A 14433-nucleotide genomic window follows, 5' to 3' on the forward strand; every position below is an offset into this window, starting at 1 on the left:
ACGATAGAACCATTGGTTCGACGACGCCGTTTCGACACGGATCTTCTTGCCCTACAAATCCTGTCCGAATCCGGGAGAACTACCTGCGCTGGGCTACCAGTCCAGTATTTCTTCTTCTGGTTCTTGCATTCGATTTCGTCCCCATCTAATTTTGTAGTGAAGCTACCCCAAACACGTAACTGTGCAACCCTAATGACCCTTGTAGGTTTCGGTTAAGCTTACTCATAGTGATGTCTATTATTGTAAGTATGGAGAGTTTCCGGTATTTTAACTCAACGTTTGATGAACTGCAGATCTTTATCGTCGTTAGAATTGCGGTGAATTGCGACATCAATAGAAACCACCATTATATCGATCAATACTGGCATACCGCCAACGCACCCTTCGGTGGAATCGGAGGCCCCGCCGTTACTCGGAAGATAAGTACATGCTGCTTGAGAATTTAACCATTTCTGCTTGTGTACAAACCATGAGTCTAAAAACATCGTCGATACGTAGATAGGCCTAGCCGTACAATCAAGCTGTCCGAGTCTCGGGAATTCTAGAACTACGAATTTGACTAATCTTGGTTATCTCGGAGGTAGACCTCAGGACGACCGGACCCATATACACCTGGATGCCAATCCTACTAGTACTTGGCGTTCCCTTTCCGTTTTAGTGCTCAGACCTTGCCGCCTTTTGCTCACTAAGTACAACTGAGCGTGCCTCTAAGCGCTCTGATCCGCTATTTAACCTTAGTGGTAAGCACTAAGCAAGTGCTGCCTTACGTGGCTGCCATACCAAAAAAGCAAACATATAAAATAACGGGAGGGGTTAGGTGCAATTCCGGCTGATATGATACGCATTTCATTTAGGAAAGAAAATCAAGTCTTTTCAATGTATAAAACAAGTTCAATTTTTAGAGCAGATAGTCGCATAGGGCTCCGTGTATAATCGAGGTGATGCCTCGTGGCCATCCAGCATTGATAGGAAGAGCCTTGATACTTCCGAATAGCCGCGCTTGCTGCACCCGGGAAACAGCAGTGGTGGTTCTGTGGCGGTTTGTTCCCTACTCTTTATTATATAATAGGCAATCACGAGGGTACCTAGCAATATGGGAGCCATCGTTCGCTGCCACACTAGTGAAAATGATCTGCCACCAACGAAGACACCCTGATCAAGAATCGAGACTACTACCTTGCAATACCTGTCTCCTTACAGACTGCTCATGTGGCCTTTTGACTATACATTTTACTTATTAATTCTCCGACAAGATTGTCACTTTCGGGCCTTTGTTATTTTCGTTACTTAGAGATTTTACTGCCATCGATGTTCACCCGTGCGTTCGTCATACCAGGATCTCCCTCACACCTACCTGTTAGTGGCTTTATAGACAAAAATAGCTGTTATCTAGTGGCATCTAGTATGGCATTGATGACATATGAGACGGACTCAAAGGGCAGTGTATGGCTGAGTCTAGTGAGTGCATACTACATTGTATGCAAGCCTTAAGCTTCCGATTTTAATTCAAAAGATCATAGACGAAGAGAGGATGTTCTTTAATGACAGTCAACAGGCGGCATTAGATACATTCGCCGGAGCTACCATTGACGAAAGCATTAAGGCACTGAAAATTTCTGCGGCGGCATTCACTACAAGCTCTGACTTCAGGACTTTCTTTCCTACCCGCAAGGTTCCACCCATACGTTTCGCGGTCGTCGAGTATAGCCCTAGAATAGAACAGACATCTAGACAGCTGAAAGGGAATTCAAGATGCTAGGTCGTTGCAAACTTCTAGCCCAGTCGAACCAATTATAACATTTAGGAACTGGGGAGCAAAGGCAATCATGGCTAAATGCGGCATTCCCAAAAAAACAATATTTGGCCTACAAATATGTGTAACGTCATTTCTGCTTTGTACAGGCCTAAAATGTAACCCAAGGGACAATCAAATAGCATTGATGCAATCCGTCTCCAGCCTTGCTAGGGAGTATTCCTCTTTGAGAGCGCCTGAGGATGGGTTGAGTACATGTCTCATGACATCAGTTGGAAACAAGCGGCTATCATAGTTGTTTTGAGATACCAATAGCTTGCTTGGCCAATTCTTGACCCCTCTACAGGCTGGGAGAACATTGGCTATCACTGTCTGGCGAGGAATGCTGGTGTCATACCTGCTGAATTACATTCTTAGAGGACATATACATGAAGGAAGGTCAAAAAAGAAGAAGGCAACCAATTTCTTAGCTACATCGTGTCTACTCTATAACTTCATGTTGAATGGTGCAATCTGACAAACTATATAATATTAGAGTAGTATTAGACTTTAGTGAGCGGGCCGAAGCAGCGTCCCGGACCCCCTTGCGTAGGCGGGCCGGAACTTTCTGCTGGGAAATTCTGGCCAATAATAATCGGGTATTTAATACTGGCCCCCACCTTTCTTCACGCTTTGGGCGAGACCTACTGCACCATTGCCGAAATCATAAACACTGTACCACCTGCGCAGGAATGCCGCTCCCAAAATGGCGAGAGGACCAGTTGGAGGCTCGATGTCAACGGCCTTGATAATACTGCTGCAGCCGAACTTCCCCTTTTTGGTGTAGTCGTAGGGACCCAAAGTAAAGTTGTAGCCACCTATGGTAAAAGTAATATCTGGCAGAGAGTCGCGAGCTCTACACTTGACATTCCAGTTGCCGTAGACGTCTTTAGTTGCACCCATCGCTTGGTGGCTGAATTTACGCATAAGCAATGATGATCACTAGTGGGGGTTGCCGTAACTCACATGAACTCGGAAATGTCAGAGGGGAAAACTTAGGTGTGAGGTACCGGTATCAAGCATTACACCCATTCCTTCAATATCAGTCGTGTTGTCGCCAAGTGTAACGGCATTCAAGTCGACTTCCCAGAACGACCTTTTGCGTAGGGGTATTATAGCCAAGTCGCCGTGGTAGTGGCTCTTGTCGAAACCGCCAAATGTCACCTCAGAACCCTCTCCATGCTTCTCATCTGTAAGATAAAACGCGAATACTGGCTTATCCAGCAGATTCTGCTCCAGCATGGTATAGAAGGGTGGTGGAGTGTGAAGAATAGAGAGAGAGTCGAATCCTAACCCGAGAACACCGTCAAATTTACCGACCATAAAGGCACGTCCAATCTCTTCGGTAGCTTCTGCAAATAATTGACCTTGAATCTGTATATCCCCGATGGCCAGGGTCTCTCTAGACATATATCCTTGTAGCCTTCCAGAGCCATATGAGATAGCGAAGTGTGTGTCATTTCTCTCGTAGGTGGAAGACAACGATGAGTTGTATTTCTTGTGAAGAGCACAGGCAATCGAGTCACAGTTCTTCGATGGTACCCAGAGATTTGAGCTTCCTGTGTCCAGAATAACTTTGAACGACTGCGGCGGCGTACCAAGCTCGATCTTGGTGAAGTCTAGCGGCAGAGAGGTCAGAGCCAATCACAACGTTAAAAAAAAGGAGATGACATACATTGAGCGTTCAGATAGCTATCGAGAGGCAAATCATGATGCTGCATTCCATGCACAACTTTGTCATCCAATACTTGCTGGGGAGCGTTGCCGTTCATGTATCTGTTTACATTTGTGCCCGTCTCGATTACGTCCTGGCTTTAATTAGCCTAAGAACTGTTTTCGGTAGCCAAAGTTGGGACTGAAGGGAAGCAGTGAACTTACAGGCTCCTCTTCCTTTAGCAGTTTCAGCCTTTGGACTGCGGCTGAGGCACAGCCGAGAAGCAAGGAGCTGGCGAACAATGCATATCTCATAATGTACTGTGCTTGAAAATGTGTAACTTGGGATTGGTTAGCAACCCGGAATACACCAGCGATGAATAGGTCCTGTATGGGGTAGATATAAGTACTCACATTTTCGAACAGCCCTTGGTTGGAAAATGATGGCTTGGGGCCTGTGGGACTCGAATCGACTCGGAAGACGGAATAGCTGTGCAGCGTCATATCCTCCAGGTTAAACTTTTATCAAAATATGATGCTTTCAGAAAATGGGTGGATCGACGCGTCAGTGTCAAGACTTGAACAGCGATGGGCGTTTCATGACCTCAGCGAGCCATAGATGAAGTCTCGACGTATCAATGTAGCAGACATTTGGAACCAATAGACCTGTCTAGAGGACCAAGGTTGCATACACCTGGCTGCAGTCTACCAAGTCCTGACGTATTCTGAAGAGGTAGTAGACAGAAGTGACCTACGTTTATGTTGGTCTGTCTGGTACAGGCCTGAGGTTCTGGATACGGAGTTTGTCGGATGCAATACGATGCTGGAAATAGTGCGTCATTTTCAGCACTGGGCGAGGTACCCTGTGAACAACCAGTTGTTCGTGTGCTGATCTGGCTACTTGCATGGTGGCGAGGGATAAATGCCCCAAGGATAAGTCCGAACAGAACAGTCTGTATCTTGATTTGCGAGGAGGCACGTAAAGATTGCGAAAGCAAGCTTGCTGGTTATAGAAATCCACCCGACCTAGCCGACAGCTTGGCAAAATGTGAGAACGAAAGGGAGCAACATAGTCAAAACTACGACGCCTGTCAATGTTTGCTCAAGAATTGTCAAATCTCGTCCAGTGATTGCAGTGCCTGTCTCAAGGGTCTGAGGGACTGGGCAACCGCACTAAGTACTTGTCCGTAAATGGGCTTGGCAGAGTAGTGCTGATGTGGTTTTCAGGCCCCAAATCGCTCCTGGACAACACAATTGCCAAATGGGAGGAACATCATCACTTTATGTGGTTCCTCTAAGTTTTCCTTTCCAACTGTCACTGATGGACCAGCTTTTGGCAATGCGTACCATAGCTACCTCCTCAAAACGGAGCTCACATCTAGTCACAATTGAAAAACGCTTCGAGGCCTGTTCCCTAGGCCTATTCTGCAGCCTAGTAAATTATAACAGACAGTGGCAGGCTTGCTATACAGCTACCGAGATCAGCAGCTCTGAATCGCACCAGATCCGACAATGATGTGGCATTTCTTGTGCACTAAATTCGAGGAATGCGATGATCCAAAGAATATGACAAAGTATTGATCGTTTTAGTGGTATGAAGAGGGGTTCTTAGACCACATATGGAATGCGAAAATTGTTCATTCCCGCATGCCCTATGTTTCCAAATACCGGCAGCTGAGCCACATTCTAATCGTAAAATGTATAATAAATAGCCTAAGTGCCCCCTAAGTGCCCCCTAAGTGCCCCCTAAGTGCCCTATATGGAACAAAGAACCAGTGATAAAGGCTTGTATTATCTTCTCTCAGCCTGCGCATAAAAACAACACCTTTTTTGTCCCGGATATTAACTACACAAAGAGTACTTTCGTTGTTTGGTCTGCATATTCTTTGAGACTTTGGCCTGTCACACCATCCAAGAAACTGTCCAACTGGACTCTTCGTTGGTCGAATGCGCTTGCATTCAGCTTGCCATTGATGATAAAATAGTCGGCTCTCAGAGTCACACTATCCTCATCAGGGTCTTCCTCTTCTCCCTCGTCTTTCTGACGGCTCTGGTTTCCGAACAGCAGGTCTCTCCAGGATAAGGGAACTTGCTCTGGGTGAGTAGAGGACGGATGCTTGGAAGTAGCGGGATGCGCAGTAGCTTGGGAAGATTGGCGTGTCTTCTCAAACTTTGGTGAGGAGTCGTCTTCCTTCTTCACAAGCTCCTGATAGACCTCGGAGTTCATTCGCACCAGGTGCATTTTAATCAGAGGTGTCTCCAAATAGAACGGATTACTCGGGCCACCGATATTCTCTCGGGTCACCTGGCTAGAGAAGAAAAAGAACCCCATATCCTTGTCGTGAATATCGGTGGGAAGAGTAGAAAGCGCGCCCACGAACCGAGTAAGTTGGTCATCCAGTTCATGCAACACGCTCGTGGTGGTACCGACCACACCCTCAAATAGCACGTTGACGATTTCGCGATGGAGGTCTGCCCTTGGAACCGATCGATTGATGGCAATGCGTGGGGCAGGTCCGATTTGCAGCATGGATGAAAACCCCGTAGTGAATTTGTCGTATGCAGTGTTTGTGACGCTGTTCAAAGCTTCAACAACTTGTGTGGCAGTACCTAGTTGGTTATAGGCCTTTTTGTCTACCACGTCAATTGCCGTAGCGATAAACAGCGCACTTGTCACTTCCAGGAGCTTTGTATGGAGTTCTCCTGGAGATTCGCCCTTTGGAACCAATAGCAGTTTGGGAGCTATAGGGATCTGGCCGGCGGAGACCTGTCCCATGGGCTCAAGGGCAGCTGTCTGCAGAAACTCTCCGAGATCTCCCATGGCGATAGCTGCCGGTATAGTATGGCAAGATGCACAAGACTTAGAAATTCTTAGGTTCTCTTTGAGGTAAGAATTGCGAAGAGGAACTAAGGTATGACACCCATATATTGCAGTCACTAGACTAGTTACTCTCATAATAAGGGCAGAGATTGAACGACACGCCTGGTTGTTCTGGGTTGCTCTACTGACGGGAGCACGGAACCGCGATTCAGCTCCGGTGACTATGACGCCCATGAGTGCGAAAAGACCTCTCTTAGTCTGGCGAATAGTTGCCTATGGTGATACGAACGCAGCAGTTGCATTGAAGAAGGTATCATTGACTTTCTGTCGTCATTATCACCGATATGGGCCGGTGCATGCAACATGTTAGGCTTCGAGCTGTGAAGCTACCATATACGGTGGTAGTCAACTTCATTGTAACTATAGAGCCAGACGTACCGGCTGGTCCAGACCAGCCATGATGACATAAATCAGCGTAAAGAGTGATATCTCAAGTGATGGCGACGCTTCATGCTGCTGCAACCGGCCAAGAGTGCGTTATTTTCCTGTTGTCAACATCATTCGCTTTTCCAAAAGAGAGAAAGAGAGAGAGAGAGAGAGAGAGAGAGAGAGACGTAACTCCAACCACAAGTAATCATGAGCAAGCCATAGAGCATAAACTGACAGGGGCCTCTCATTGGGTATAAAAAGCCTCTCAAATGCCGTTTGAGTGGTCTTTATTCACCCATCTTAATCAAGCAAGCTTCACCTCAACAAGTCGCAATCCCACCGTCTTCACCGAGAATACTTCAATATGGCCCCCCTTGAGTTCCACACAACCACCCTTATCAATGAGACTGAGAATCTTGTTTACATCCTCTTCCCACCGGCACCGCCTTGGAGATCCCTCCCAACAAGGAACTCAAGGACTATTCCGCGAAGATAGAAGAGTTCTTTGTGTACGACATAGACGAAGGAGCCGAGAACTGTTATACCTTGAAGTCCGAAGTCGTCTTAAGCCCCAAATCCCTTGCCAGAATTGTCGAGGATTCCAATGGTCTATCCCTGAAGTACCGCTTCCACGGCAGCGAAGAAGATGAGCAGACAAAGCTTGAGAAGATCTCGGGTGGCCATCAGGTTCATCAAGAAGTCCGAACAAATCCTCTCCAAGCCAACACCGCTCTGCATCACTACTGTGGGATCGCCGACAACGATGCTGAGGACGCAGAAACGATGCTCAATGTTGGCAACGCGCCAGAGCTTTCCAGCTCAAAAGACCTGTTTTGGGAAATGGTGAATGGTCAGCCAAAGACAGATGTAAATGGTCAGACCGCCAAAGCAGGCCCAGGCCCGGCGCCTGTGAGTGGTACTTCGCCTCAGGGTGCAGCAAACGTCGTTATGCTGTCAGGTCAGGCTCTAAATAACCCCAGATTTGCCCCCGCCACCCTCAAGGGCTACAAGGACATGATGAGCATTTTATCTCTGTTCATGCTTCTTGCATCATTTGCCCTTGAGGAGGCTTCAAGAAAACTCGGACGCAAAATTAGCCCAACTCAGGATACCCCTCTTTACACGCAAACCATTGCGGACGCATACTTGAAGGCTCCCTTTGATAAGACACTGAGAGGTATCTTGATTTGCTCAGCGGCAGGTGGAAACAGCATCGAGAAGACCATCCCGCGGGATCAGGTGCATAGAGACTTCCTAAGCGAGTTTGCAGAGGATTTCAAAATTGACGAAGACGCCTACAAAACTCTGGACAAGATGCTGACCGAGTTCACGCGCTCGGTGGCTCGAGGGAATGTTCAGGGGAGCCAAAAGGTCAACTTCGCCATTGCCCGCCCATGGATCCCAATCGAAAGAATCCCGGGCTCGGGCTTTTCTATGGTTATTCCGAGGATCAAAATCTACTACATCAGTGCGTCGTCTCGCAGCTTTACAGAGATCGTTGGGGCGGGGAAGAATCGCAGCAGTGAAGAGAAAGTGAAACTTGAATTTCAGTATACTGCGCAAATATGTGACCTGAATGAAGATGTCTGGGATTGCCAGAAGGCGAAAATCGATAACGGTTTTAGGTACATGACTGGGAAGAGCTTTGACGAAGTCCGGGACTCCACTGGCCAAACTGTGATTATTTGAAGCTAGTCTTCTGATGCTGAATCTGTTACCATGTACCTAGGTATATATCACCCAGTCTGATTATTGACCTGAACTACTATGATATGTCGAACACCAAGGTTTGATACATCCATGGACGGATTTACAGGGTACCATGGATGTAAAGCTGTTAACAAACCCATCTTTTACCGCTGAATTCCTAAGGCAGATAGCGTACCTACCTACCTAGGTAGCAAGGCAGTGTATAGCCGCCAGCGCGCCATATCGTATTCTGCTAGCAGAACATTATAAAACCAGTATTCTGTGTTCTATTGAATTTAGAAATAGAAATTGATAGAAAATGATGGCGTAGGAATTGACACTATAGAAATTTGAGATATTATAGAAGTTGGGATATGTAAGGTGTCAACAAATGAGAGATCATCCCGTCTTTTACCGATGGAAAATACTCGGTCCGAATTGTGTTGTTTTTGCTTACAAATCTGTCCACACAAATTGTCAAACCGGACAGCTGTTCATTTTAGTTAGTAAGAGAATTCATACATTGTGATTTTACCCTGTACGCTCGTATACCATTGATTTCTGTCATAAGGCTATAGAGGTCCACGGGTATCCACCTGGGCACCTGGGCATTCCAAGGCCCTGGGGAAGGTTGTAATCTGCTTAGTAATCTGCCCACACAAATTGCCCAGGTCTCAAATTCAGACAGTTGTCCTTTTTAGATAGAGAATTACACATTGTGATTTTTGCAGTACGCTCGCTCTACACCTGGTTTCTCCAGGGGCTGTCAAAAGCGATTAGTGAGCAACCTTACTGATCCATCACGTGATCTGAGCAGCTCATTCTTGAGCCCGGACTTGAAATCTACCCAGCCTGACGCTGGGTGGAATCGGAGGCTTCGACGTTACTCGGAAGATAAATACGCACTGCTTGGGGGCTTAACTATTTTTTGTTTGTTTACAAATAACACAGCCACAAACATTGATACCTAGGTAGCCGTATCCGTACAATTAAGCTGTCCGAGTCTTAGAAAATCCAGAGCTACGAATTTGACTAATCTCGGTAATCCCGGTGACGCGGAGACCTCGCGACCTCGGGGCCCATGGATATCCCCGACGCCGATCCTATGGAGGAAGTATAAATACTTTGCTCCATATTCAAGTAAAGTCCGGCTTCATATCTCTCAACGTCCTGAAAATCCAATTCCTGCAATTCTGAATCCAGTTCCCAAATAGCCCAACACTCCTTCTCAATCCAAACCAAGATGCCATTGACAATCCATCACCTTGGCCGCTCACAATCAGAGCGCATCGTCTGGCTCGCCGAAGAACTCGGCATCAAGTATGACTTTGTCTTCCACAAGCGCGACCCTATCTTCTCCCCACAATCAATCAAAGACCTGCATCCCTCGGGCACCGCACCGGTGATTGAAGATGACAACTCCCCCTTTACGAAAAACAAGGTCGTGCTTGCTGAATCAGGCGCTATTATCGATTACATTATTGCCGGCTACGGGCACGGCCGTCTCGCGCGCACCCCGAAGGATGGCGAGGAATACATCCACTTCCTGGAGTGGTACCACTGGGCGAATGCCTCCCTGCAGCCGGCCTTATTCCGTGTGCTAATGACCCGCCGCCTGACCAACGACCCAGAAGCAATGCACGTCAAGATGGGCAATGCGAAGTTGGAGTGTGCGTTCTCGATGATTGAGGCGAGACTTGGTGAAACTGGAGCCTACTTGGTTGGGAATGACGTCACCGCAGCCGATATCATGGCAGTCTGTACTCTCACCACCATGAGAGGGTTCTGCCCCATTGAGTTTGATGAGCACAAGCATAAGAACATCCTGGCTTATCTTAAGCGTGTTGGCGAGCGGCCTGCTTATCAAAAGGCTATGAAAATCTGCGAGGGTGAGGATTTCGTGCCTATTCTTGGTGCAAAGGCTGAGCAGTTTGTATTCCCTTATTGAGATCCGGATTTTATGCATCTATTGTGAATTATCCTGTACATAAATGTGAACTTCTACCTTATAGCTTATAAATCTCAACTTACATATCAGCCATGGGCGAGTGGGCCTCTTGGGCAGTAATCGCCTCTAGGCCTAACGACAATGCCCATAGCTATTCACCGGAATATTGATTGTAATTTCTTGCAACTCGATCGACTCCCCAATACTCCACACTGGGGATGAGCATACACTGGTCATAATGGATTGTGCTGATCATCAAAAACTCATAATTTGATCGCAACTTTGCCCATGTGTTTGGCTGCATGCAGGAAATCAAAACCCAGCCTAGGAATCCTCAAAGCTCAGTACTAGTCCGCCCAAGACAGTATTTAAGCGGACTTTCTTCTCGGGCAAGAAGCTGTAGAGGTTCTCCTAGCTGCTACCAAAGCCGACAGCACTTTCCAGAAAGCAGCATTAGCATATCAAACACACACTTAGCTGAATAACTAGGCAAACTGACCGGTTATCGCACTGAGGGCCAGGGCATGCTGCATCAGAAAATGGGTCAACATCGAGTCCACCCAAGGACCCCACTAAGGACATAGTTCCTCAGCGCGTAAGGGAAGCCGGAGTCTTGCTGTAAGAATCGGGGAATGGTCTCTCCAAAAAAAATAGTTCGGAATATTTACATGTTCGCAGTAGGGGCAGTATCGGTCGAGGCCTTGCTGGGTAACGCCTACGAAGGCAAAACGTGGCTTACTGCTCGCGTTGGACGATCAGGGTCGGTAGGTGGGTTTTCCGGGCATAAGGTGTGCTAAACACCGGCAGAGGCAATAATGGCCGAAGGGGCTGATGTATCGGGTAAATGGCGCAACGAAGATGATGTGCCTAGGGCTTTGATAGAGCTGACAATGTTTCCGTATTACTGGAAATTCGAATTGGGTGGCCGTGGGGTGCGTGTGAGCAGTTGCTTGAGGGCTTTCGGAATGGGGTATCGCGCAGGTATTTTGGAAGCTGAACAGGGAACGCGGAAGCCAAATGAACACCCATCATGGTGGACAAATAAGTTCCTAGATCAGCCATAATTGGTAGTCAGAGAGTAGATCACGGTTGCAGAAAAAGAGGTTCAATGGAAATGGCAAAATCAAAAGCATTTTCATAAGTCATGAACGAGAGAAACAGAACCCTAGACGCCACGCTGGTTCAAGGCAGCACCGATTCAGGGCTGCAAAGTACAATTTCAACCTTAGCGCAAAGAAATGAGAACCACGATAATGAGGGCATAATAGGAATCAGAGCAAGAACAACAACTCGGGCTGCTTGCTTTGTTAGCCATCATATTAGTACAACAGGCTAGGATGCAAAGAATAGTAGGTTAATTTTGCTCGGCGCCCGATTTCAAGCAAGATTCGGGTTATTGCTGTAGGGCTAGCCAAGGAAAACTATGAATTGCATGGTCAGCTTTGGATGAAACAGTCTGACAGTTGTCAAGCCCACCTTCCCATCCCCACTCCGCCATAACATTCACCCAGTGCAATCTGCCACGCACAGTTCTTTCGAATTCAATGTTTTCAAGCGACGCGAGTGCGGAACCCCGTCGCGCAGACCCCGATGCAGGGTGTCCCGATCCTCCTCCCGTTGAGCCCTTGTGGGAACCATTGAGACTGTATTTGCGGAAACCGGCTGGCAGCGACGAGCTCATTTTCTCCCTGTCTCCGGACGAAAATGACTCAGAACGTCGCGAACTAACCATTTCCCGCTCTCTTTTGGTATTCATAGCGTCACGGCGTTCCCAGACTTCCTTCAATACCTCCAAACAGCGGTCTACACCACCTAGCATTAAGCGAGACTGAATTGTAGTCCATCGATCCAAGACCCATTTTCGGTCATCGTCGGTGTCGACCTCAGAGCCAGCTGCTAGTAGAGGAAACATCTGTATGATAGTAGTGCGAGAGGTATAGGGAACAGTGGCAAGCAAGATCAGAACCCTCTTCGCTAATTCATCAGCCGGCTCAGAGGGTATCTCTGGAACGGCCTGATGCAGATACAGCAACGTAGCCCAGCGATAGGCATGTGCAACTTGAATACTATGTTGCACCTCGGAACTAGGGTCATCTGGTGGCTCAAACCAGCGCGGTGGCTCCCATTGCTCGACAAGGGCTTTGAGCTCCATAGCTTGAGCCACAACGGACACCGTGTTCGACGAGCTCTTCCGCACTTGCTGAATCAGTTTCGCCACGCGACTCATGAGAGGGTATAGAGTGGTGGCACATCCCATCAACGGATCAATATCATGGACAGTATCACTCGGAAGGTCGAAGATTGAAGAATCCCAGTTTTGAGGGCCACAGTCATCCAAAGAAGTTAGTCGTGCAATCACGTCCATATAGGACCATGTGTTGTAGAGAAAGCGGATACGATCCAGATGTTCGTCGCTAACACCTCCTCGCGTTCCACTGGCGATGACTTGACACATTAATGTTTTTGCACCTCGCAAATGCTGAATGCATGTGCGGGTGTGTTGGTCCCAGGTATCGGCAAATGCTAGCGCCAAACTAGTGGCCAAAGCAGCATCCGGCCTCATATTCTGGATTTGTCCAACTAGACCAGTTATGCTCTGGCGCATGTGCTTCACTCCTTGGAGCCGAAGATGGGGGTTTTGCTTGCCCGAGTGGAAAGCCGTCAGAGCAAAGATGGCGTGGCGAAGTACAGGCGTGTCTTTCGCTAACGGCCAAACAAGTGTTCGCCACGGATTCTCTAATGCGCCATCTTTGATAGATAAAATCCCACATGTGAGCTTATCAAATCGCAATACGAGCATTTCCGGGCTTTCTGGCGGTAGAGATGGGTTCTCCGACATTCTTGGAGGGTTGAGATGGAAGTAATCTCCATCTGGCAAGGTGAAGTTCCAAGGTCCCAGTCCTGGATCTGACTTGCGGATAATCTCCTCGATGTCATCATTTTCATCCTCCAATAGCTGAGAGAAGCTCAGCTTCGATGCATCGAGAGCTGGCTGGTCGGGACCAAAAGGCATATGCCTAGCACGATCAGCATCGACATCAGAAACCAACGAGTTTGCGAGCGACAGTGAATCTTGAAAAGGCTCCAAAAAGGAGAGGAAATTGAAAGGGGGAGAGTCGGCAGACAATGAAACATTGACATCAAGGGGAGGCTCAGTGCAATCAGCCATGGAAACATCGTCTTTTGTGACAGGTAGATCGTCAAGCGATCGAGCTTCAGTAGACAGAAAGCTATTGGTACTAATAGGCGAGCCATGCAAAGGGGAACCTGGAGGCGAACGAGAGCCATCAAACTTGTGAGACTGCATGCGAATGGGGGATGCCGACTGTTCAGTCGTCGGAGGAGTTGGAAAGGTCTGGCCAATATCGGTAACAGACGCAGCTTGTTGGGATGAATTGTTTGCTGAAGAGGATTTGTGAGTATATCAGGTCTGACCCGCAAGGCACCCGTGACCTCTTACCTTTCTTGGCTTTGGTTACAGTAGGCCGCCCAGAAGCGAAGTTGGTCTCTTCGAATGGCCGCCATTTGAAGTCTTTCTTGTATCCTCCGCATTGGACCTTTCGCCTTTCGCACTGATGACAGGACGGCTTTATTTCGTCGCACTTCAACCGCTTTGCCTTGCAGGTGATGCAACCTATAGAAATGGAGACTTGAGTCAATATTGTGGATAGCATGAAGTGGCCGTCTGTGTTATTCTTTCTTCGCTGATAGTGTAGCTTCACCCATGGACAATACTCTAACTTACCATTCCGACTCTTTGTCTGTTTTGGCTTTTGCGTCCGAATATTTCCCCGCGCTGATGCCGGGTTGTCGGGCGGATCTAAAATCGATGGGAATTTAATGCTTTCCATACCAAGTCGATGTTGAAACCCATTCACACGGAAGAAAGCGTGGTATACAAAATTATGGAGATGAAAATAGAGAGATAGGAGACGATGACGGCGAATGGTAAGTGGAAGATAGGGAAATCCTACGGAGAGGAGATGATAAGCCAATGCGGGGGTGCCGATCTTGGAGAATGTCCAGGTGTGTCCAGGTGTTCTCCATTACAATCTCAACCGGGTTGGGCACCGGCTATATCTGATTAATTTTACATCTTGA

General features: G+C 47.7%; 6 protein-coding genes across 6 annotated transcripts; 3 read left to right on the forward strand and 3 right to left on the reverse strand.

The window, feature by feature from the left end:
- Nucleotides 1–2395: 2395 nt before the first annotated feature.
- On the reverse strand, nucleotides 2396–3760 carry N7519_010272 (uncharacterized protein; the record flags this gene model as incomplete). The annotated part of the gene is made up of 4 exons (XM_057297045.1): nucleotides 2396–2697; nucleotides 2803–3411; nucleotides 3468–3600; nucleotides 3671–3760. The coding sequence occupies 4 exons, from the start codon at nucleotides 3758–3760 to the stop codon at nucleotides 2396–2398; spliced, it is 1134 nt and encodes a 377-aa protein (XP_057144927.1).
- A 1531-nt stretch (nucleotides 3761–5291) lies between these two features.
- N7519_010273 (uncharacterized protein) lies at nucleotides 5292–6266 on the reverse strand (the record flags this gene model as incomplete). The annotated part of the gene is made up of 1 exon (XM_057297046.1): nucleotides 5292–6266. The coding sequence occupies one exon, from the start codon at nucleotides 6264–6266 to the stop codon at nucleotides 5292–5294; it is 975 nt and encodes a 324-aa protein (XP_057144928.1).
- A 793-nt stretch (nucleotides 6267–7059) lies between these two features.
- On the forward strand, nucleotides 7060–8384 carry N7519_010274 (uncharacterized protein; the record flags this gene model as incomplete). Its single annotated transcript, XM_057297047.1, has 2 exons — nucleotides 7060–7113; nucleotides 7164–8384. The coding sequence occupies 2 exons, from the start codon at nucleotides 7060–7062 to the stop codon at nucleotides 8382–8384; spliced, it is 1275 nt and encodes a 424-aa protein (XP_057144929.1).
- Nucleotides 8385–9627: 1243 nt separating this feature from the next.
- Nucleotides 9628–10332, forward strand: N7519_010275 (glutathione S-transferase family protein; the record flags this gene model as incomplete). Its single annotated transcript, XM_057297048.1, has 1 exon — nucleotides 9628–10332. One exon carries the CDS (start codon nucleotides 9628–9630, stop codon nucleotides 10330–10332), a length of 705 nt encoding a protein of 234 aa, XP_057144930.1.
- Nucleotides 10333–11147: 815 nt separating this feature from the next.
- On the forward strand, nucleotides 11148–11396 carry N7519_010276 (uncharacterized protein; the record flags this gene model as incomplete). Its single annotated transcript, XM_057297049.1, has 1 exon — nucleotides 11148–11396. The coding sequence occupies one exon, from the start codon at nucleotides 11148–11150 to the stop codon at nucleotides 11394–11396; it is 249 nt and encodes an 82-aa protein (XP_057144931.1).
- Nucleotides 11397–11725: 329 nt separating this feature from the next.
- On the reverse strand, nucleotides 11726–14183 carry N7519_010277 (Zn(II)2Cys6 transcription factor; the record flags this gene model as incomplete). Its single annotated transcript, XM_057297050.1, has 3 exons — nucleotides 11726–13734; nucleotides 13793–13966; nucleotides 14078–14183. 3 exons carry the CDS (start codon nucleotides 14181–14183, stop codon nucleotides 11726–11728), a joined length of 2289 nt encoding a protein of 762 aa, XP_057144932.1.
- Nucleotides 14184–14433: the final 250 nt, after the last annotated feature.

Source organism: Penicillium mononematosum, assembly GCF_028829835.1.
Source record: "Penicillium mononematosum strain IBT 11891 chromosome Unknown utg000005l:1.0-9366267.0:1.0-9372171.0, whole genome shotgun sequence".
Taxonomy (NCBI): domain Eukaryota; kingdom Fungi; phylum Ascomycota; class Eurotiomycetes; order Eurotiales; family Aspergillaceae; genus Penicillium; species Penicillium mononematosum.